This window comes from Pipistrellus hanaki (genome assembly GCF_964339955.1).
Source record: "Pipistrellus hanaki genome assembly, chromosome: 2".
NCBI lineage: Eukaryota > Metazoa > Chordata > Mammalia > Chiroptera > Vespertilionidae > Pipistrellus > Pipistrellus hanaki.
This window is the reverse complement of record NC_140504.1, coordinates 190,593,496-190,615,039: the sequence shown is the minus strand read 5'-3', so window position 1 is coordinate 190,615,039 and position 21,544 is coordinate 190,593,496. Positions and strand designations below refer to the sequence as shown.

The following is a 21,544-nucleotide window of genomic DNA, read 5'->3' as shown; positions in this document are numbered from 1 at the left end:
ACCTCTGGAAAGGGAAATGTTTTGGAAATGAAGGCGCTGTGCTTGTGCGAGAGAATGACAGCAGGCAGACTCTGAAGAGCCTTCCCGAGAGGCTGGGTGGTGACAAAGGACGGGGAGCGGGAGTCAGGGGGCTGAGGTTGGGGGGGAGGGGAGGTGCTGGCCTGCCCGGGCATCAGCTCTCCTCTGTGGGATGTGGTGTGAGCGGGCCATGAGCAGAGAGAGGGAAGGGAAGGGGGGTGGCACAGGGAGACCTGCAGGAAATCTTGTTTGGAAGCTCAAAGTCAGCACCCGAAACCCATTACCGCTGTCCGCGGGAGGCAGGGAGAGCGGAGGGGCCCAGATCCTCTTAGCGGAGAATCGAGCAGGAGAGAGGGGGAGCGGGTGGTCGGCTGCCCGGGTGGGTGATTTCTCGCTTGCACTAATCCCAGCGTGGAGCTGGGACAGAACGGGCGAGGAGTGTTTGTGTGATGTGTGTGCGACCCTGCCCATGTGTGCATCTGTGAAGTGTGTGGATGGCATGCAACCCAGCAGGGTGTGTGTGTGTGGGGGGGGGGGGGTGGGTGCCGTTTTCATGTGTATCACTCTTTGTGTGTTCGTGTGCATTCCAGTCTGAGTGTCAGTGTGTATTCTGCATGTGTACTCGTGTCTCCACCCGTGGGCGTGGGCATGCAGTGGTTGTGTGTGGGTAGCAATAACAGCCTGATGTGAGCGCGGTGGTTCTCAGATTCGGATGCACATCAGAGTGAAATGGAATGAGCTTTAAAAATGTCTGGTGCCCAGACCCCTTCCTTAGATCAACTAATCCGAGTCTCTAAGGGGCGAGGGCCGGGCATCAGCATTTTCAAAGACTCCCCAAGCGATTCCCGAGGGGCAGCCATGGTGAAGAAGCAGTGACTAACGCACAAACCTCGGAGCAGCCTCTCCTCTTCTCAGCCCTTCACCTGTCCCGGGAGTCCATGGACATAGAGGTGGACTCCAGGCCCTTAGGGACCAGAGCGAGTCTGAGCAGGGCTGTCCCAGCCGGGGACAGCCTGGGTCTAATAGAGACACACGTCACTCGGTCCAGACAAACGGTGCTTCCTTTTCCTGGCAGGCTGCGCCCTTGCCTTCTCTCCACAGGCCGCCCCCAACGTGCCCCTCCCCTCCTGTGGAAGTCAAGGGACGAATTGGAGGGTGGGCCAGGGCTGCTCTCAGATGTGCGGCTTAGAGACCAATGTGCTCCGCGCCACGCCAGCAGGTCCTCCTGGAGCCGAGCCTGAGACTGCGAGGAGGGGGGTAGCAGTTGTGGGCAGGAACCTGCTCAGCTACCATGATTCGGTGGTGACACCCTCCCCGAGTGCCAGTCACTGCCCTCATGGAGCCTCAGTTTCCCGTCTGAAAACGCAGCAATCGCCAAGGCACCTCCCACGTGTGCTCCGGGTGTGCGCGCATCAGTGTGTGTGCACATCAGTGTGTGCACATCAGTGCGTGCGTGCTTGTGAAATGCACTGATGAGTCTGAGCAGAGTGGTTGTGAAGGGTTTTCATGCTGGTTTATTGGGGTTTGGATGAAAAGCTGTTTGGCCATCCAGGCGAGGTGCTTTTGAGTCGTCTCTGCTTCCTGGATTCAGGTGTGGGTCCCTGTGGAGGTGCGGCGAGGGCTGCCCTGTGTGGTGTGTGAGTTCTGACCCTCGCTAGACCTCCACTGGAGACTTCACAGACCCACCACCCGGGTCCCGTGTCCTTGGATGCCACCCCCTCACTATGGATGAGTGTATCCAGGCCAAAGAAAGAGACACCCGCCTGGGCCCCTTTCCCGAGAGAGCACAGGTGCAGCTTCTGCCTGGAGACAGCAGTCCTCTGGTCAGAAAGCACCCACTGTGTGCCAGGCCCCTCGAGGAAGAAGGGTGAACACCACATGGTGCCCAACAGGGAGCAGTCCCCTGAGTCTGTCCTCAAGCGGCCGTTTCTCCCTTGAGCCAGGTCCCTTCTGAAGCAGGTGGGAGAGGAGGGAGTGAGCTGGCATTTGCTGAGAATCAGTGATATGCCGGGTACTGTCTTCATGTGCATCTACTTATGTCATCCTTACGGTAACCCCACGGGTCCTGCAATCATTCCCATTATACAGATGAGAAAACTGAGGCTCAGATAGTTAAAGAAATTGCCCAGGGTCACAGCTCGTCAGCAGCCGAGCCAGGATGCTCATGCAGACATCCTGGCCCCTGGTGCTTCAGGGAAGCCCTGCAGAACACTGATTGGCAGGTGCCCTTGGTGCAGTCGCCGCCGTCTGGTCCTCCTCTGGCGTCGTGGAGGAGGGGCTGCCGACCTGCCCGCTGTCCCAGTGGTCCTCGGCCTCCTTCCAGCCCATCTCATCTCATCTGCAGGTCCAATGTCCTGACCTCAGTGGTCTCAGCCCCGCCCCTCCCGCTCCCCTCTGCTTCCTGCTGAGGCCCCCACTCACCCACCCGACCCGGCCACAGAGCCCCGGTGATGGCGATCACCCCTTCTAATTGCAGCCTCGCTCCCAGAGCCGCGTTCGGTTATCACAGAGGGTGCAGATCTCACAGCTCAGCCTCCTCGGTCCCAGGCCCTCCGGGCCAGCTCAGGAACGGAGGGAATTAATTACATTTTTCCCATCCCCTTCTTTTAAAGTAGGGGAGCGCCAGCGAGTCCCGGGGGAGGGGGCGGCGAGTGGAGGATGTGGGGGGGGTGGCTGGCACGGGGCTCCCTCAGCCCCCACCTCCCCAAACCTGCAAGCCAGCGGCGGAAGGGGGGCGAGGCCGGCCCCTTATTGATTTAGTCTGGTGGAGGCTGGGACTGATTTAGAGCAGAGGGAGAGGAAGGGGCTGGGGGCGGGTGGGGGGGCCCTGGCCGGTGGGGGGAGAGGAAGGGACGGCTGTCACTCAGCCTGACGGACAGCCGGGAGATTTGCCTTCAGATAAAGCCTTACAGATGTGGAGGTCGGTATTGATTTTGAGTTAGTAACGGTAACGTACCAAGAAGTAATACATTAGCGAAAGCAAGGTCACCGGGAAAAAGTAAAACCCACCAGGGAGAGGCCCTGACATTCTTGAGGGGGTAGATTACCGCATCAGACCCGGACTTCCTCAAGTTCAAAAGTTTGCAGGCTCCAGACCTCGGCTGGGCCCCTGGCGGTGGGCAAAGAGGGACTCTGAGCAGTCCCTGGGCCGGCCAGAGGCCAGATGGCCACCTGGGCCTGCAGGGCTGTGCTGTGGGCTGCCGAGGGCTGCGCTCCATTCTCTCCTGCACTGCCTGCTGTCAGGAAGGCACAGCCTAGAGGTCAGGGAGACCCGGGTTCAAATCCCGGCTCTGCCACTTGCTGGTTGTGGCATCATGGGTGCACCTCTCCCCCTCCCCATCTGCAGAATGGGGGCGATGGTTATCTATTTCCGTGAGGAGTCACTGCTCCCAGCTCCCCCCTCTTCAGCTGGGTGCTGTCCTGCTTGCTCGGAAGCTGCCATGCCCCAGAGGGGGCTGGAGGAGGGGGAAGCAAACCCTTTGATCTCCTGGCCTCCAGGGGCTCTGGAGAGAGCCAGCAGATGCAGCCCGCCCCCGTTCACACCTACCCCAGATGTGAATTTGATGTGATGTTCCAGGGCAAATCCCATTGAACAAATCTCATTACCGTAAGAGCTCCCTGAGCTGGAGCTGCTTCCGAGCTGTCTGTTCATGGCCCGGGGTCCGAGGCCTCCTGAGCCCCTGGGCACCGCACAAGTCCCTCTGACTGAGGATTCTGGGAGGCCCTGCAGCGCTCAGGGGCTCAGGGTTTTCTCTCACAACACTGACCTTCCTGTTATTCTTTAAACCCGCTGGGCATGTGCCCGCCCCAGGGCCTTTGCACTTGCTGATGCTGCTGCCTGGAAAGCTGCCTTCTACGTCTTCTCATGCCAGTTCTTTTTGGCCTCGATAGCACCTTTTGGGGGGCCATGTTGCCTGAATGCTCCCTCCTTCATTTTCCTCCATAACACTTATCAGTATTGCGAATTATATGACTGACTTGTTAGTTGTCAGCCTCTTCGCTAAACTGGCAACTCTAGGAGACACAGAGTTGTAAATCTCACTGCTGCATCTTGGCCTGGCACATAGGTGCTCACTAAACATGTGTGATGTGAACTTCATGCATTCCACAGGCTTCTTCTGAGCTCATCCTATGTCACAGACACAATGTAGGCACTGGGTCTGCAAACAAGGACGGAGTGCGGCTTCCCCCTGTCCTCAGGGAGGCCCAGTCTGGTCCAGTCTTGGCCCGGCATGCGGCAGCCCGCTATGAAATGCCTTTGGAAGGAGTAAAGGATGTCTTTAGGAAACACCGCCGTGTGGGGTGGCTGGGATCTCAAGTGCAAGGTGGAAAGGGCAGGGAGGCGCTGGGACAGGCAGGGAGCGGCCAGATCCCAGGAAACCTTTGCCCCGTTTTACCTGGAAGCACTGAGAAGCCACCGACGATGCCTGAGTGACATGAGCGACGTGGTCAGCTCTTAGGCGGCTCCCGGGAGGTCCCTGTTTTGCAGTGTGAGTGTGTCTGTGTACCATTCCTATATCTTGTCCCCAGAACACCCTCATCCTCTCTCTTCTCCCCCATCCCGTGTCTCTTCCCTGCCGTAGTGATATTCGGGAGGAAGGGATTAGCTCACCTGAGCTGACACAGGCTCCCGAGAGGCTCCTGCTTCTGAGAATGGAGGTGGGTGGGGCAATGGGGTGTGCTTCCCCTGAGCCTGAGTCTGTTCTGGGGCCCAGGCCTCCCCTGAGGGAGGGGCAGGGGTAGTGTTTGATGGGGTGGGAAATAGGATGGTGGAGATTTTCTTAATTTAGCTGGAAAGTGGGTTTAGACGGGAACCTGGAAGAGAATGGGATCTCCTAACTCCCAGGGCATCATGAGGTCCCTGAGTTTTCCCAGAAACCCCCCTGCCCCCATTCACACAAATAGCTCAGGTCCAGGAGGCCCCAGCTCACAGTCAGAGGCAGCAAGCACAGCCCGATGGGGTCAGACGTCCTCACACCACCTCACTACGGAGATCCCCTTTTCCAGAATCCCTCTAGCCACCACCAGCACCCTGTGTGTCCCCCATCCCATGACAGAGGCCTTAGAAGAGCCTTCAGTGCAGAGAGAATCGGGGAGACCTCCGCTCCCTAAAACAGTGCCGCTGCACAAAGTCACCCCGACTCCTTCCTCCCAGACTTTCCCTCTCACAGACCCATCTGTCTTTGCCATCTCGGTGGGTGACACACCATTAAGACCCACCTACGTCCCACCAGCTGCGATGGAGACGGGCCAGCCCCAGCAGGCCCATGCCCTGGCCTCTGGCTCCGGGAAGGGGTGGGGGGAGGTAAAGGACAGAGGAGAGATGCCCCCAGGGCTGAGGGAGGGGTGTTGGGAGCATTGAGGGAAGAGTCAGGGATGAGGGACCCCCACCCCCACAGGAAACACACTGGCTGGTCCCCGGAGTAAGAACCTCTAAAGGGGTCAGGGGCCTGAAACACCCTTGAGAGGCAGTCTCGGCATTATCAGGAGAGCAGGCAGGGTCATTATCAACCCTCGTGGGCCTCAGTTTTGTCATCTGAGAAATGGGCGCCATAGCTCTGTCCCACACGTCTCTGTAGGCCTCTGGATCGGGGGAGTCCCATAAGTTGTTGGCTGAGAGGAGGGACATGGAGGAGGTGAGAAGAGGATCGAGGAGCTGGGGCCCCTGACTCCTCAGCACCTGTGCTGCGCCAGGCTGTGTGCAAAGCTCCCCAGGCTGGGCTCAGCTCAGCCTCCAGCGCCTCTGAGTCAGGTTCATCGTCAGCCCTTTTCCTCAGGATGAACTGGTCACAGAAGGTAAGGGACACCCAGAGGCCGCACAGCTAGGAAGTGGAGGAGCTCCGTGCCTGGCCCTGGCCTGAGGGCTCAGATCCTGGCCAGGCCCCGGCGCCTATGGCAGGGACAAGTCAAAAGTGAGAAGGCAGCCTTGACCAGTTTGGCTCAGTGGATAGAGCGTTGGCCTGCAGACTGAGTGGTCCCAGGTTCGATTCTGGTCAAGGGCATGTACCTTGGTTGCAGGCACATCCCCAGTAGGAGGTGTGCAGGAGGCAGCTGGTCGATGTTTCTCCCTCATTGATGTTTCTAACTCTCCCTCTCCCTTCCTCTCTGTAAGAAATCAATAAAATAGATTTTTTAAAAGTGAGAAGGCAGACATTTTCAGGTCATTGCTTGTATGCCCAGAGCCCACCATCTCCTGGGAGGTGGGTGGGGAAATCAGAGAACACAGCCAGGTGCCCAGTGTGGATGGCAGCGTGATTCTTTAGCTTGGTGTTGGGCAGACCATCAACAAGCCTGACCCCACCTGGCACTGTGGCCTCCCTCCCGTAAGGGGTGGCATTAGCAGGAGGCTATCACGTCCTAGACCTGAGGTCAGATCCACAAAGGTCTGCCTCTCCGCCGCCTCCCCTGGGCTGACTAGGGAGCTGTGGTCTCTCCCGCTTGCAGGAATCCTACTGCCTGCACCACCTCTCCCCACTCTCCTGGCCACCTGGCCACAGGTGTCACCTCCTCCAGAAGCTTTCCTGGGCCACCTGGCCTGCTAGGTGCCCTCCCCTGGGCTCTCACAGCCTCGAGCTGCCTCTGTAACAACCCTCATCACTCCACAGCTTGATGATCTGTTTCTAGGTGCCCCCTCCCCCAGACCCAAACACTGTCCCAGCTGAGGGCCGTAGCCATGGCTCCCCCTCCTCTGAGGTCCCGGGCTCAGCCTCAGTTCTGGTGTCATAGTCGCCTTCAGTGTATGTTTGTTGAATGAATAAGCGATCACACCAATGCGTTAACACCATGGCTTGAAGCGGAGTTTCTAGGAAGGAGCCTGCCCTTGACCGTCCGAGTTGGCAGCACTGATGGTGAGAATCTGTTTGCTGAACCGGCTCCTGAGGAAGTGGGTGATGGCCACAGATACCCTGGAGCTGCCAGAATCGAAGAGAGGGTCCTGGCGGGCTACAGTGCAGTACATTCCTGAGAGGCCACCAGGTCCTGACCAAAGTCAAGAGCATGGCACAGGATGAGGGGTGAAGCCGGACAGGCCCAGAAACCCCTCTCACAGACCTGCTAAAACCCCTTTGTGTGGAAGATGGGAGCATCCCAGTCGGATGGGGGAGGCACAGGTCCCTGTGGTAAGGGAGCTCCAGTCTGACAGGAGAGACATAATTAGCGTGTTTGTTCGTTCATTCATTCATTCATTCATTCATGCGCTGTGCATTCACTTACTCAGTCAGGCCTGAGCTAGAGCGGTGAACAGGCCCGCCTCACCCCAGAGCTCTCAGTGGAGGAGCCTCCGTGGGTCGGGACCTAACCGCTAACCATCTTACCCACAAGGACAAGCCCGAAGGTCAACGGATCTCCCAGCTGCAGGGACCCCGAGGGTGAGACTGCAGCGGAGGCCCGCCCACGGCCAGCCTGGCATCGCCCCCGCACGCGCCCGCCTCTGCGGGGTCCTCCCAGCCCTAGCCCTGCCCCTGCCGCTCAGCCCTCGATGGTCTCTCCCCACAGGTGATGAGCATCCTGAGCAACCCCAGCGCGGTGCCGCCGCAGCCGCAGGCCGACTTCTCCATCTCCCCGCTGCACGGCGGCCTGGACTCCGCCTCCTCCATCTCGGCCAGCTGCAGCCAGCGGGCAGACTCCATCAAGCCAGGGGACAGCCTGCCCACCTCCCAGTCCTACTGCCCGCCCACCTACAGCACCACCGGCTACAGCGTGGACCCCGTGGCTGGCTACCAGTATGGCCAGTACGGCCAGAGTGAGTGCCCTGCATCCGGCATCCCCCCTCCTCCCCACTCCCTGCCCCCTGCTAATGTGTAGAGAGCTGGAAGGTGGTATTGCGGTGCAGGTGTCCATTTCACAGATGAGAAAATTGAGGTCCAGAAAGGAAGAACAGCTGAGCTGGGCCCCTGCTACTGCTGCTGCCTTGGAGAAAAGCTGTCCCAACAGAAATAGTGTCATACAGGCCACAGGTGTCATTTAAAATGTCCAAGGAGCCACATGGTAAAATGTGAAAGCAGCACATGATTTTGCTAACGTATTTTTATTTTGCCCATTCCATCCAGAAGATGATCATTGCAACATGTAATCCATACAAAATGATCAATGAGCTGGTTTACAGTCTTTCCTCCATACCGTGTCTTTGAGATCCAGCCCCTGTTCATTCAGACACGAAGCTGCACGGGGCACGCTGGGCCTGCATTGAAATTTCACAGCGCTGACAACGGAGGAAGTCGTAGGCTGACACACCCAAGTTGTTCCAAATCTACTGCAAAGTTTCCCGGCCGCTAAACTAAATTGAATTCCGGTTTTTAAATTTCAATTAGGTAAAATTAAATCAAAATGTAAACTCTGGTTCCTTGGCTGCGCTGGCCACGTTTCAGGGGCTCCGCGTGGCTGGTGACTGCGGTGGAACAGTGAGCTGGTGGGGATCTGCCCCTTTTGCCCGCTGGCCACGGGGACAGTTGTCCTGTGAGCTCTCCCCTCCACCCCCATCCTCAGCCTCGGTTTCCCCAAATGCTGAGCTGGCCTCACATGCCCAGCCCAGTCGCCATCCCCTTGGCACCTTGCCTGGGGTGGGAGATGGCAGAACCTCAGACCAGAAGCTGCAGGAGGCGGGCCCAGCCACAGCCTCCACCCTCCGGACAGGGCAGCAGCAGGGCAGGCCAAGGGGGCGCCGGGAGCCGAGGTCACCGGCTGCCCCTCCTGCCCCACCTCCCAGCAGAGGCCTCACCTGCTGGTGTCAAACTAATCAGAAGGGCGAGTGGTGAGAGGGTGAGACCTCCCAGCCCAAGGGCATCCTCACCCCCCCCAGCCTGCCACAGCCCTGCCTGGCCTCACTGACCTCTGCTTCCTGTCCCCACACCAACCCTCTCCTCCTCATATGGCCTTGGCCTCCACGGCTAAATGAGGGCCGGCTGTGCTGCCTCCACCTCCCAGCTGTGTGCACGGCCCCCACTGGATGTGCATGTTTGGATAAGATATATGTCCACACCAGTATGTGCATGAGTGTGAATACATGTTTTGGATGTGTTACAATTCAGGTGTGTGTGTCTGTGTGTGTATTTGTGAGTATCCTAGCATAAGACTGTTAGTGCACACATCCTTGTGCATAGGTGAGTATGTGTATGTGTCTGTGTGTGTGAATGTAAGTGGCACATGTGGGTATATGTGCACATGACTATTAACATATGTGTGCGTTTAAATGAGCATACTGTGCGTACATGGTGTGTGTTTTTATGCAAATGCACACGCGCACAGTGTTTGGACATGTAAACACACATGGCTGTAACACATATCCATGTGTTTAAGTGTGCATTCAGGTGTGTCCATGTGGCTGTGGCTATGTGTGCATATGTTATTGTGTGGACATGTATAAATATGTGTGCAGATGTGTGTGAGTGCGCAAATATGTGTAACTATATGCACACATGTAGACACATGCTCAAGTGTGTGTGTATTAGAGTATTTATGGGACATGTAGATGAAGTGTGCAGGGTATAAATATGAGCACATGTGTACTTGAGTGTCTGCATAGAAATTCTGTGTGCTCCTGTGTGTAGTTGTGCATCCAGACTTGTACACATGATGTTGTCTGTGTGTATCACTGTGTCTGTGTGAGAGTGTGTGCATGAGGAGTGTGTGTGTGTCATGTGTGCATGTATGTTTGAGAGCAGGGTGCACACATGTGCATGGGGATGTTTCCAGAGGAACCAAGGGCGACCCCTGCCCCAGCCCCTGTGCCCAGGGAGCCGAGCAGGACACATGCTCTTGATAAAGAGTTTAGAGCCCGGCCTGGGGCAGGCGTTAGTCACACCCAGAGCCCCGTGCCTGACTCCGGGGGCGCCTGCCCAACGCGGAAATAAAATTAACCCCAGAGTCAGCGCCAGGAGGGGGTGACAAGGGAGGGGGGATCAAAAGGGAAAGGGCCCAGGAGGCGAGAAAGGAGTGTTTGTTCCCCTCTGCTCCTGGAAACCGGCTGGAGCAATTTCTTCTTCCCCTCCTCCCTCTTTCCTCCCCCCCCCCCCTTCACTCTCTTGTCCTCCCAGGCCCCTCTAGCTCCACCCCTACTCCCTGGCTCCTCCAGGGGTAGCTCAGAGCTCCTCCTGAGTCACATTCTCCAGCCAAACTGGGAGGGAATCGGAGCACAAGACCCCCCACCCCACAGAGGCTCCAGGTTGGGCTGGGAGGGGCCTGCGGGAAAGTCTGCCCCTCTTGCACCATTAGCGTGGGCAAGGCACCCTGCTTCTCTGAGCCTCAGTTTTGCCATCTGTGAAATGGGGGCCTGGGGGTTAGACTCAGTCTTTTCAAAGTTTGTCCCTGGTAGTATCTCCCTCCCCTCTGACATCCTGGGGCTCCTTAGGGTTATACTGTGTCCTCACTGACCACCTGCCCCATGTTCATGGGCAACCAAATCCACCTATGACCGAGCTCCCACACTCCACAGTCGGAAGTTGCATGTCCCAGACTGCCCGTGTGTTCCCGGGTCCAACCTGTCATCTGTTCACCTCTGTTGCGTGCCTGAGTCTCAGTCAACCAGGCACTGGGTGAAAGGCATGGCCTCATCCCACCCAAGGCAGATGCCATTCGTCCGGTCACAGACACACAGCTGAGGCTCAGAGAGGCCGGGAACTTTCCCCAGGTCACACAGTAAGCGAGTGGGAGACTCCGGGTCCCCTGACTTCAAACCCAGTTCTCTTTGGCCAAACCCAATCTGGTCTAAGACACCTAACGGCTCACACCCAGACCCACCTGAGTGTGGACTGACGTTCATGACTTCACACGCTCAGAGGCACACACACACACACAGGTTCAGGTCCATGGGAGTTTTCATAATATGTGTGTATACATGGATTCGAGGGATTCATACAACAATGTGTGTGTGAAGGAGAAATGACCATTTATTGAGCATCTACTATGGATCTGGCATTTCCTCTTCATGGCCACCCTGTGTAGTGTGCATGGTTATTCCCACGGGACAGAGCAGGCACTGGGATCCTAAGGAGATCACATAGCGCGAATCCGTGTGTACACAACCCCCCCATAGCCCCGCCCTGGAGAGCCTCGACTTCCGGTGTGCATGGTGTATGCGCATGGCCACACTCTTTTTTTTTTTTTTAAATATATTTTATTGATTTTTTACAGAGAGGAAGAGAGAGTGATAGAGAGTTAGAAACATCGATGAGAGAGAAACATCAATCAGCTGCCTCCTACACACCCCCTACTGGGGATGTGCCCCGCAACCAAGGTACATGCCCTTGACCTGAATCGAACCTGGGACCCTTCAGTCCAAAGACCGATGCTCTATCCACTGAGCCAAACTGGTTTCGGCTGGCCACACTCTTAAACAGCAGAGTACCTTCCTCTTCCTGGGCCTTGTTCCTCCCCACACCTTCCTTCCCTGCCCCTGGCTGCTGTCCGTCCATCTGTCTTTCCCTCCTGTCCCTAGAGGGGGTCGGGTAGGGGGGCAGGGGCCAGGGACGGGGCACACGGCAGATTAATACGGCCCCGGTGTTCCCAGAGGCCAGGGCCGGACTAATGATGGGGCTGATAGAACGCAGAAGTGTGGAGAGAATTTTAATAGATCTGACAAGTCTAATAAGAATTTGTGTCTGGAAGGGTCCTCCTCTGGGGCCGCGGGCTGACAAGACGCTGACGGCTGAGATTTGTTTACGGGTTGGCATCGCCGCCGCGTCTCCTGCCAACTCCCGATTAATCTGATTTGAGACGTTTGGAGCCCGAGCGTGGGTACCGGGCAGAGAAGGGGAGACACGGAGAGACAGAGGGACAGGGAGAGCCGCTGACAGAAGCTGTAATGAAAAATGCTACAGCCCTGCCCTCACAGGCCCAGGCCGGACCCCAGGGAGAGGCAGGCTGTGCGGTGTTACGGGTGCCCTTGAAGTTGGCTGGGTCATCAGTAAAGTTTGGCTTTCTTGAAGTTCCCTTGCTCACCTTGACAGGGCCTTAGGAAAGCTCCTACTATGTGCTAGCTAGACCATGGGAGAAGTTAAAGAGAAAGTAACAGAGACCAGAGGTGCAAACAGGACAGATTCAGGCTCTGCCGTCTCACGTGCTGTGGGTGATTCTGGGCCAGCCATTTTTCTGTGCCTCAGTTTCCACCTCTGTAAAACGGGGACAGCTGCACCTAAAGCAGGGAGCTCATGAATTCAGTGAGATCATGTCCGCCTAGCACATAGTAAGTGCTCACATGTGAGGGCTCTGGCTCTGTTGTTCTCATCCCTGTTGTCAAAGCCAGACCTTCCCGCCCCTTCCTCCGGAAGAACCAGAGAGGCTGGTGTCAGAGGTCGGCGGGATGTGGAATCGGAGGCGGAGGCAGAGCATTTGGTGATGCAGGAAATGTCACCTGACTTGGCCTCGCGCCCTTGGAATAGTCCCTTACATTTCCTGGAGTGGAAAGTGGGGCCCACGCAGGATCTGGGGGTGCCTCATACACTCTCCACTGCTGTGCACAGACCTGGCTGTTCTATAGGAGGTGCTGGGAGATGTTGGGGTGGGAGGGGGGGATGGCGGGGGGGCGGGGGTAGATAGGAGCTTGCAGTAGACAGCCTGGGTTTGAATCCTGACTCCACATCGTTTGAGCAATGTGGTCTTTCAGGGAAGGGCCTCAGTTTCCTTGGTAACATGGGGATGATAATGCTCCATAGGCTGCTTAGAGCAGGAGCAAGCGCTTGGTAAATGTCAGCTCCTCCTCCTCCTGTTCCCATCGTGCTCCGAGTTAGACCTCCTCGTAGGGCGCACCGGGAGCCCAGATAAGAGGACTCTGAGCAGCAGAGATGGTGTGGCCAGAGATACAGGGGCCAGAGATGGGAGATGGTCCCAGGCCCACTCAGAGCAAGGGGCAGACCCAGGCAGGACAGGCGGCCACCAGCACCTCTGTCGGCCAGCTGGAAGCGTGAAGGCTGAGTGACCTCAGGGCGACCCAGCTCAGTGCCGGCCCTGGAGCCAGGAAGCCGAGGGGCACAGGATCCAGCCACTCAGAGGGCCAGACCTGTGCACACTCATACTCCGACACATGTACCTGGGCCAGGTGGAACTCCCCAGTACATAAGCATCCCCACTGTTGTTCTTCTCATGCAGGTGCACATAACTCTCCCACATCTGTGCGCATATGCAAGTACTACTCATGTGTGGACGTTCATGTTCATGCCCATTGCTACCTCACCAGGTTTCTTATTTCCACTGTATACACACACATACACACACACACACACACACACACACACACACACACACGTATACACCCTCAAATTCTCCCCCCTCTCCCCTGCGTGACCAGAAGTGATAAGACTGAAGGTCTCGGCTTCCTGCATGTCAGGTCCCTGGCCCCTCGCCTGCCTGGACCACTCAGCTCACCCGCAAAAACTGCTTTGAGTTTTAAGTGGCCTTGCTTTGCCTCATCCGTGAGCTGGGCTCTGGGCCAAAGGAAGCAGAAGGGCCTTGCCCTCCTTACTACCTGGCTCCATGACACTCACTGGACACCCCCCTAGAAGGGATACGACCAGAAAGAGGGACCGGTTCTTCACTCAGCAATGTGCATATCCTCTGGGTCTCCCTACAGAGCCCACGGGAGAGCTGTGTTTTTTATTCAGGGTTAAGTAAATATTTGCTGAGTGATTGGAGCGGAGGTTGGAGAAAGAGCTTTATGAAGAGATGGATGGATGGGTAATGGCTGGTTGGATGGTTGGATGGACAAACTGATATATGGATAAATGAATGGATGGATATATATGTGGGTGGGTGGCTTGATGGATGGATATAGGACAGATAAAAGAATAGGGGGAAATTAATTTCTAGGGGTTTCTTTTCTTTCTTCCAGCTGCCGTTGATTACCTGGCCAAAAACGTGAGCCTCTCCACTCAGCGCCGCATGAAGCTCGGGGAGCACTCGGCTGTGCTGGGACTCCTGCCCGTAGAGACCGGCCAGGCCTACTAGGGCCCCCGGGGCGTCTTGCCCCAGCCCCAGGCCCAGCTTCCCCCTTCCTGACCCTGAACCTCCCGGCCTCAGTCCCCTCCTCGCCTGGGGTCCCCGGAGGCCAGGAATGGAGCCCATTCCCGGTGACAGCCAGCCCACTGGAGGCGTGCGGCCAGCCTCGCGGGCCCCTGTGGTGGGGGCCTAGGGTGACCCCCACCCTGGAGTCTGCCCCTTTGCTTTGTCCCCAGGAGGTTCCTGGTCAGCCCACAACCTTTTCCCGTCGAATCCTGCCACAGCCCCTGTGCCATCTGAGGCACCGAGATGGAAGCTCCCCCGCAGAGAACACCATGAGCACCCAGAGGAGGGTGGGGTCTGGGGTGAGGTCCTGTGGGTGCCCCGGCCAGAGGCGGAGGAGCTCACAGGCCGCTCTCAGCTGGAAGTGCTGGGAGCAGGTCCCTCCAGGTGGGGCTCTGGCCCAGGGTCAGAACCCCAGCCCAGCCCTCCTCCGGATGACGGGACTCCAGCAGAGCGGGAACCCAGCCCTGGGCTTTCCCAGGGGACTTGCCCAGGAAGTCTGAGGACTTCAGGTCCCTCCCCACACACCTCGATCGGGTGTGTAAGGGGGAATCTAGCCCAAGCAGGGAGATTGGGAAAACCAGGAAGAGATTTCACCAGGGGTGTGGCCATGCGGGGATGGGCCCGCAGGGACCAGCCCAAGATACAAGGACCCAGTGAGGCAGCCAGAAGCAGCCGGCTCTTAGACTGAAGCCCAAGTTCTCACTGTGCCCACCCCCCGTGGGGCCTGGGGAGCCACATAACCTCAGTTTTCCCATTCACTGGATCAGATGGGGCAGGGCAGGGGGGAATAAAGTCCTGAGGATCTTTGAGCACGAAGCATAGGCCAGGCTCAGAAGGGGGTTGGTAACTGGGGTGCCTCTGCTTCTGGGCAGCAAACGTTTGCTGCCAAAGGCCTTGGCGCCATGTAGCTTTGATTTCCCACGAAGCCTCCGCAGACCCGGGCCCGTCCTGCATGCTCACCTCCTGGGTGGGGCCTCCATTCCCGGCGAGTCCCTCTAGGCTGCGGGGTGCAGGGGGCTCCCCTGCGGCTCTGGAGCAGGGTTCTTGGGCTCACAGGGACTGCTTGCCCCACAGACAAGGCCACCAACTCCCCACGGCATTTGGGTGGGGGGAGTGGACATGACCCTGTCCCACCCAGAGTGGCATCTTCCTGTGTGGAGTCACTCTCGGCCAAGAGGCCTGTCTCCTGGTCCAGCACAGCTGTGCAGGGACAGATGTGGCCAATCTTCAAACCGCCACCCCCGGGCAGAGGGGGACGCCTTCCTCGGCCACACGTGGCTTCCTCCTGCTCCTTCTCTTTAGAGTTGAGACCTGGGAGAATGGGGTAAGCCCCCGACTACACCTCCCTTGGAACTTTCACCACCTTCACCTATTTATCAAATGTATATTCATCTTCGCCATCAGCACCATCGTAATCTACGCTTGGATCACCTGTCTTGGGTACTGCTGGGTAAAAGGCTCTGTGACGGGACGGGAGGCACAGCGCTGAATCCACAAAGACGGGACCAAATTGCTTGTGCCCCTTGGGGCAAACCAGGCCACCTCTTGGCTCAACCCATGTCTTGCCCTCAGCCCACAAGACATTCCAAAAGGGATGGGCTACTGCGCTGGGAGTTGAGCTGAGTTCCTCCCTCGGGGGAGCTGGGACACTTCATCTCCGTGAAAGATGCTCACCTGTTTCTCAGCTTCAGACACATAACATGACGCCTGTCCTGGACCAGGCCAGGGTGGCTCATATCTTGGGTTTGGAGGAACTTACTAGTAGCTGGGGGCCAAACAGACTCTTCAGTAGCAGCGGATACCCGGACACGTGTGGCCCATCAAGTTCAGCCCAAGTTTCAACTGGAGCATCCGCTGTAGGAGACTTTGGGCTTGTTAAGCTCTGGACATAAGGATTCTGCTGTTTCTTGGTGACCCAGTCCATGCTTCTGTAGCTCTCCCAGCCGGGAAGCAGCTTTCTTTGACCATGATCTTCATCCACATTCCTTGAATGGTCCATGCTTCCTCCTATAGACCTGGCTCAGGAATCACCTGGGCCTCTTTATGCCCTTTGTCACCCAGGTGCAGTGATGCCAGGCAGGTGACCCCAAAACTGCTTAGCCCCGCCCCCAGGAGGTGACATTCCAATGCTGGGACCAATCCTGCCCCCTGTGATGAAACGGGAATAAACCAAATGATTTCTCGTTACGTACAACATCCCTGGAGTTCTCCCAAGCCACCATCTTGGCATAGAAAATGGGACTTATTCCCCCAGGTGCCCACTCCCCTCAGAAGTGGCCCAGACAAGTTTTCCCTAAAGCCTCACTCATGACTTTGCTCAGCCAACTCGGTGTATAAAATTCAGTCTTGGGTTGGCAGCTCACAACTTCACCAGAGAGGTGGTGCGGGATGAGAGGGACAAGGCCTCAAACTGGCGAGGGTTGACCACAACTTGAATCCCAGGGCTAGGCCAGCCCAGGAGCGACCCTCATCCATCCCTGAGAATTGTCCATCTGTAGCAAAATCGGAGATGTTCCCTCCAGCTTCTCACAAGTCGCTGTTGGTCCTGCCTACGGGTGGCCCCTCTCCTGAGCTCAATTGTACATTAGTTGGAAACGTGGTGATGTGCTGTTCGTTTATAGGAAGTTGACTTTTCTATCTATAAATATATATACTCCACCGGGAAAGAAACCCCCACAGTGTGTGTCGTGCTAGTGCCAAGGACCATCTGTAGGGATATATCTGCATATCGTGTGTTTCAAAGTATACATTCCAGGCTCTCTTGGGTTCTTTCATTTTTATTGCTTTGTTTTTACTGTTCGGTATTTCTCTCTTGCTATGAAGAAAAAGAAAAAGAAAAAAAAGCCAATGTGTAAGAACCAAGCTATGCTTTTATACCCGTATATTTTATTTGATTTACCTTTGCCATTCTTTTGCCAGAGGAACATGAAGGGGGGGGGGGGGGCGGGGGCGGGGGGTGAGAGAGAAGAGAAGAATGAAGAGAGGTTTGCCCAGAAGAAAACCCAGATCAGATTTCCAGTCTGGCGGTGACTTGAGAACAGGAAGGTCCCAGACTTCGGCCTCTCCTCTCAAGTACAATGTGGTCCATGGAGCTGATGGAGCGTTCTATGCTTTGGACGGCGGAACTTGGCGAAACTCCATGATTGCCCCAAAGAGACTTCCTGTGGGGCCTCTCTCAGATGGATGTTCCCCTCAGACTCCCTTTTGAGGTTGGCAGGTCTTCTTTCCTCCCCTCCTGCAGAGGCACCAAACCAAGACCAAATGAGGGGTCTCCAGCCGCCATCGTGAAATGCTCAGAGATGATGCATTGAATGCATTCCCTGCCAACGCTAAGGTGGCCATGCCCCTACTTGGGAGCCATCTCCATAGCGCTCTGACCGTTCCTCCTTCCTAGTAACCGCATCTTGGTTGCATCCATGTTTGACTCAGTCATTTTCCTCCACGTGGAAGTGAGCTCGTGTGCGTGGGAGTGTGAGTGGGGTGTGCGTGTGGACGCGAGGGTGTGTGCTTAAATATAATCGCACCATAATTTATTCAGCTATATGGAGTAGTAGACTAGAAAGAGAAACTGGCATTTGCTTTAACTACCTGCTTGTAAGCGCTTCCTCTGTAACTCAGGCGTAACTGTTATACATTAAAAGAAATTAAAAGCATTTGCAAGGTTCCTTGTACTCACTCGGTTGCTGATATGTGACTGCCCTAAAAGAGACCCAAGTGCTTTGACCTAATTTAGAGGGTCAGGCTAGGAGCTACATTTCTTTCACACCCCACTGGGCCCCCCAATGTCGAGCAGCTGCTGCATACACAGTGGATACCTAGTCAATATTGGATCAATGGATCCTGTTGCTAAGCACCTCTCTGGGAACGCCTCAGTTCTCTTCACCATGACAAACTCCTCCTGCTGCTAAGCTTAGAACCGTCTTGGTGTCTCCTAGGACACAATGTGGGGGGTGAGAGCTCAGAAGCTTACATCTTAACCTAGAAACGGAGGCTGATGTGAGGGTTCCTGGGCAGGTGACTTACGGAGGGAGAGGCCTCAAGAGAAATCCATAAGGAAGTGAAGGATGAAAGAAAGGGCAGGGGAGGAAATGAGCAAAGAGGGAGGTTAACTGGCATCTTACTTCATGCTAATACTAGAGGGAGCTCTGGGCGTGAACCATAGCACAGAGTTAGTCTGACCACGAGACAGCGACTGGCCTTTTGTTCCCCAGTATCAGTCATTCATTGGCTGTTGGCCGTCCCTGGGGATGTGGGTGGGTGGGTAAAGGACTTAATTAGGCACCTCAGCATCTCTGGTACAGAGGCTCCTAATGGCTGAGGCCAGTTCTCCAGAGGAAGGTGAGGCACTGAGCCCTTAGCAACAACATTCGGACCAGTTAGAGGACAGGTGTATGGCTCAGTAAAGAGCATCTGACCCAGGATCAGCAGTGTCTACTCACCCATGCTCCCCTGGCTCTAAACCAGGGTCCCCAGGTCCTTCCAGGATGCTGGTTTACCTGGATGAGCGGAACAGGAAGGGGCGTGGTAGAGCAGTAGTTGGGGAAATTATACAAGAAGGGTTCATGAGGTATTCCTGTGGACCTGGTCCATTCAACCCAGCCTAGTTCTCCAGGGCAGGACCCAGAGTCTGAGACCAATTGAGGGCTGCACCAGCATCTGCCTCCCGACAGAGTCCCTGCAGTGTGGTGAGCTCTGTTCCAGCCTCTATGAGTTCCAGGCAGCTGCTGTCAGAACCAGGGCTCCCAGCCACATTCCCCCCAAGTCTGTTATCCCTCCCTCCACCCCAACCAGGCAGTCACCACTCAATCAGGAAGGAAGGTATGAGGGAGCATGAAGTTCTTCTTGTAGCTCTGCATAGGAATTGCTATGGATCCTGAGACAGTATTCTCCTGTCTCAGACCCTAATTCTGTGTGTTTTTTAAAAGCAGGCTAGATGATCTCTAAGCATCTTCTAGGTTACCATGTCAATACACTGAGCCAAAGGCTGGTCTTGAAGCAGTGCAGAGAGTGCCTGGATGGTGCGGAGGTGTCTGACACCACTGCTGGGAAGGCAATTCAACATGTTGGATGCTGAGTGTACGATACCAAGGAGCTCCCTGACCTTTGGTGGCCCCCTGGCAAGCTCTCTGACCCCCTCTTAGGGAGCTTTGCTAGGAGTCCCACTCAAAAACCTCTGTTTACACCCTATGGAAAGCTGAGAAATATACTGAGTGGCTAGATTATTATGATCTCTGAATGCATATTAATCTGGCCACTCAGTGTATATCCTAAATAATAAAAGGCTAATATGCAAATTGTCCCCTCAACTAGGAGTTCAACCAGCAGGCTGACCGGCCAACCACCCATGTCCCCTCCCCCTGGCCAGGATGGCCGGACCCCACTCATGCACGAATTCATGCACCAGACCTTTAATATATATACACTGAGTGGCCAGATTATTATGCGTTCAGAAATCATAATAATCTGGCCACTCAGTGTACAGTCTTCTGCCCAAGCACACACTACTGCCCAGAATAAAATCAGTTTACCTCTAAAGGAATAGAAAAGAATGGATGTTGATTGGACTGACAAGTGTATCAGTCAGCTATTGTCATAACAATGCTGCATAACATAGCAGTCTGTTCCTGGCCACTCCCCTCATCCTTCAAAAGGAAGTAAAGTCTGTCCACTGCAACAGGCTAGAGTGCACACCTTATGGTGGGTGAGTTTCACAGCCTTTCCCTAAACAAGATTTACTAGTGAAGGGTAGAGGCTCCTGAGAGAGGAGATAAGTGGAGCTTATCTCAGAGGTGAGGAGGGACACACAGACAGACAGACTGGGGCTTCTAAGTATAACCCCATCTGTTGCCAAGTTGAGTCTAGAACATTTGGTCGCCCTTTGAGAGTACAGCTTCCAGAATCACACCCTCCACTCCCTAAGCTTCCATTCACTTATTCTGAAAGAGAATCTTTTTTCCTGCTCCTGATGATGTAAACAGCTGTCGCAGGGACTCGTTTCCCTGAGGCACCAGGGAGAGGGTGTCAGGGCTCCCATCACCTCTGCTCTCTCCCTGGACAGAATCAAACATACCCCCTCAGGCAAAGCCCCACACATGATCCCAGTACCCCCTGTGTGACGTTAGGCAAGCCACTCCTCTCCTCCTTCAAATGGAAGCAAATTCTGTCCAGCGCATCAGGCAAGAGTGCAGTTAGCAGCTCCCTCAAAGCTCCGTTGCTTACAGCACCAAAGGCTGATCTTTCCTCGTTCACATTCTCTACTCATTACTGTCCGACAACAGAGAACAGGCACCATCTCGAGCACTGCTGGCCGCTGGTATCAGAAAGAAAGGGGGAGGCGGTGAGTCAGCACTGACCCCTGAAGCTTCTTTCCCGAGTGACCAGGGACACCTCTGCTCACCCTTCCTTGGCCAAAGCAAGTCATGGGGTCACATTGAACTTGAAAATCGAAGGGAAGTGTTATCCATCCTGTGCCTGAGGGTTGGGAGGTGGGACTGGGGAGAACCACCTTTAGGGCCTCCACACCCACCTAGGCAGAGGCTCTCATGAGAATCAAATGAGACTAAAGTTGTGAATTTAGCACCAAAAATATCCTTAGCACCTGCCCTGTGCTCCCCTCTGTGAAGGGCCTGGGAGGCAGGGCAGGGTAGTCTCCGCTCTGAGGAGAGAGAAACACCTCAGAGCTCCTGTCATGCATGGGGCAGGGATATGCCTTTCGTCAGATCATCAGCATAATGACCCTGTGGGGTGGGAGTCTTACCTGCAAAGTACAGGTCAGAGGTTAAAGTTACCTCCCCTGGCTCACACAGCTGGTTAGTGGGAGAGACTGCACTCTGTAAACAGGTCAACCGCTGTCACAGTTTAAAATTGAAGTTCTGGGGTGTGGGAGCAGGGGTCTTGTCTGAAAGTGGATGCCCACGGCCTCTGCCCCATAGAACCAGCAGGGCTGCCTTCCACAACATGGCTCAAGCAGGGAGCCCATCCAAGGTCAGACCACCCTGCGGGTCACCCTCCCATCTGGTAACGAGTGACCAGCCAGCCAACCCATGGGAATCGGCAGGGGCCACCCCCAGAACTCATACCACATTCATTCTCTGAAGACATGGGCATGTTGACTAGAAATACGAACGTCACAGAGAAAAGACACTAACATGTATGGTGCCTACTATATTCCACGTGGTCCTCATCCATTATTTTAGTTAATCTTTCCAACAGCCAGGAGAGATAGGCATTGTGGTTCCCACTACACCGATGAGGACATGGACCCAGAGACATGAAGTAACTGGCTCAAGGGTCCCCCACTAGGATGAGTAGAGTAAAACCCAGACCTGACTGGTCCCAGTGCCCTGTCCTTCATAGGAAGCTTCCTCCCCACTAGGGAGCTAGGACACTATGTGAACAAGGAAGACAATGCTTCTTAAAGTGTATCAGACAGCCAGCACCAGAGCAATGCTGCGTAAGAAAAATAACCTCAAATCTCAGTGGCCTATAATAAGCGTTCATTCTCACTTTCCCAAGTCTGTAGGTTGGCCATGGT

At 55.5% G+C, this 21,544-nt stretch overlaps 1 protein-coding gene across 3 annotated transcripts in view; it reads left to right on the top strand.

The window, feature by feature from the left end:
- PAX7 (paired box 7) overlaps positions 1–17,655 on the top strand; it is a 94,346-nt gene extending 76,691 nt beyond the window's left edge. For all 3 annotated transcript variants that reach the window (XM_084875251.1, XM_084875250.1, XM_084875252.1), the window contains exons 8-9: positions 7,513–7,759; positions 13,838–17,655. In XM_084875251.1, the coding sequence (XP_084731377.1) occupies positions 7,513–7,759; positions 13,838–13,953 (363 nt within the window). In that variant the 3' untranslated portion in view covers positions 13,954–17,655. The remainder of the gene's footprint in view (positions 1–7,512; positions 7,760–13,837) is intronic.
- Positions 17,656–21,544: the final 3,889 nt, after the last annotated feature.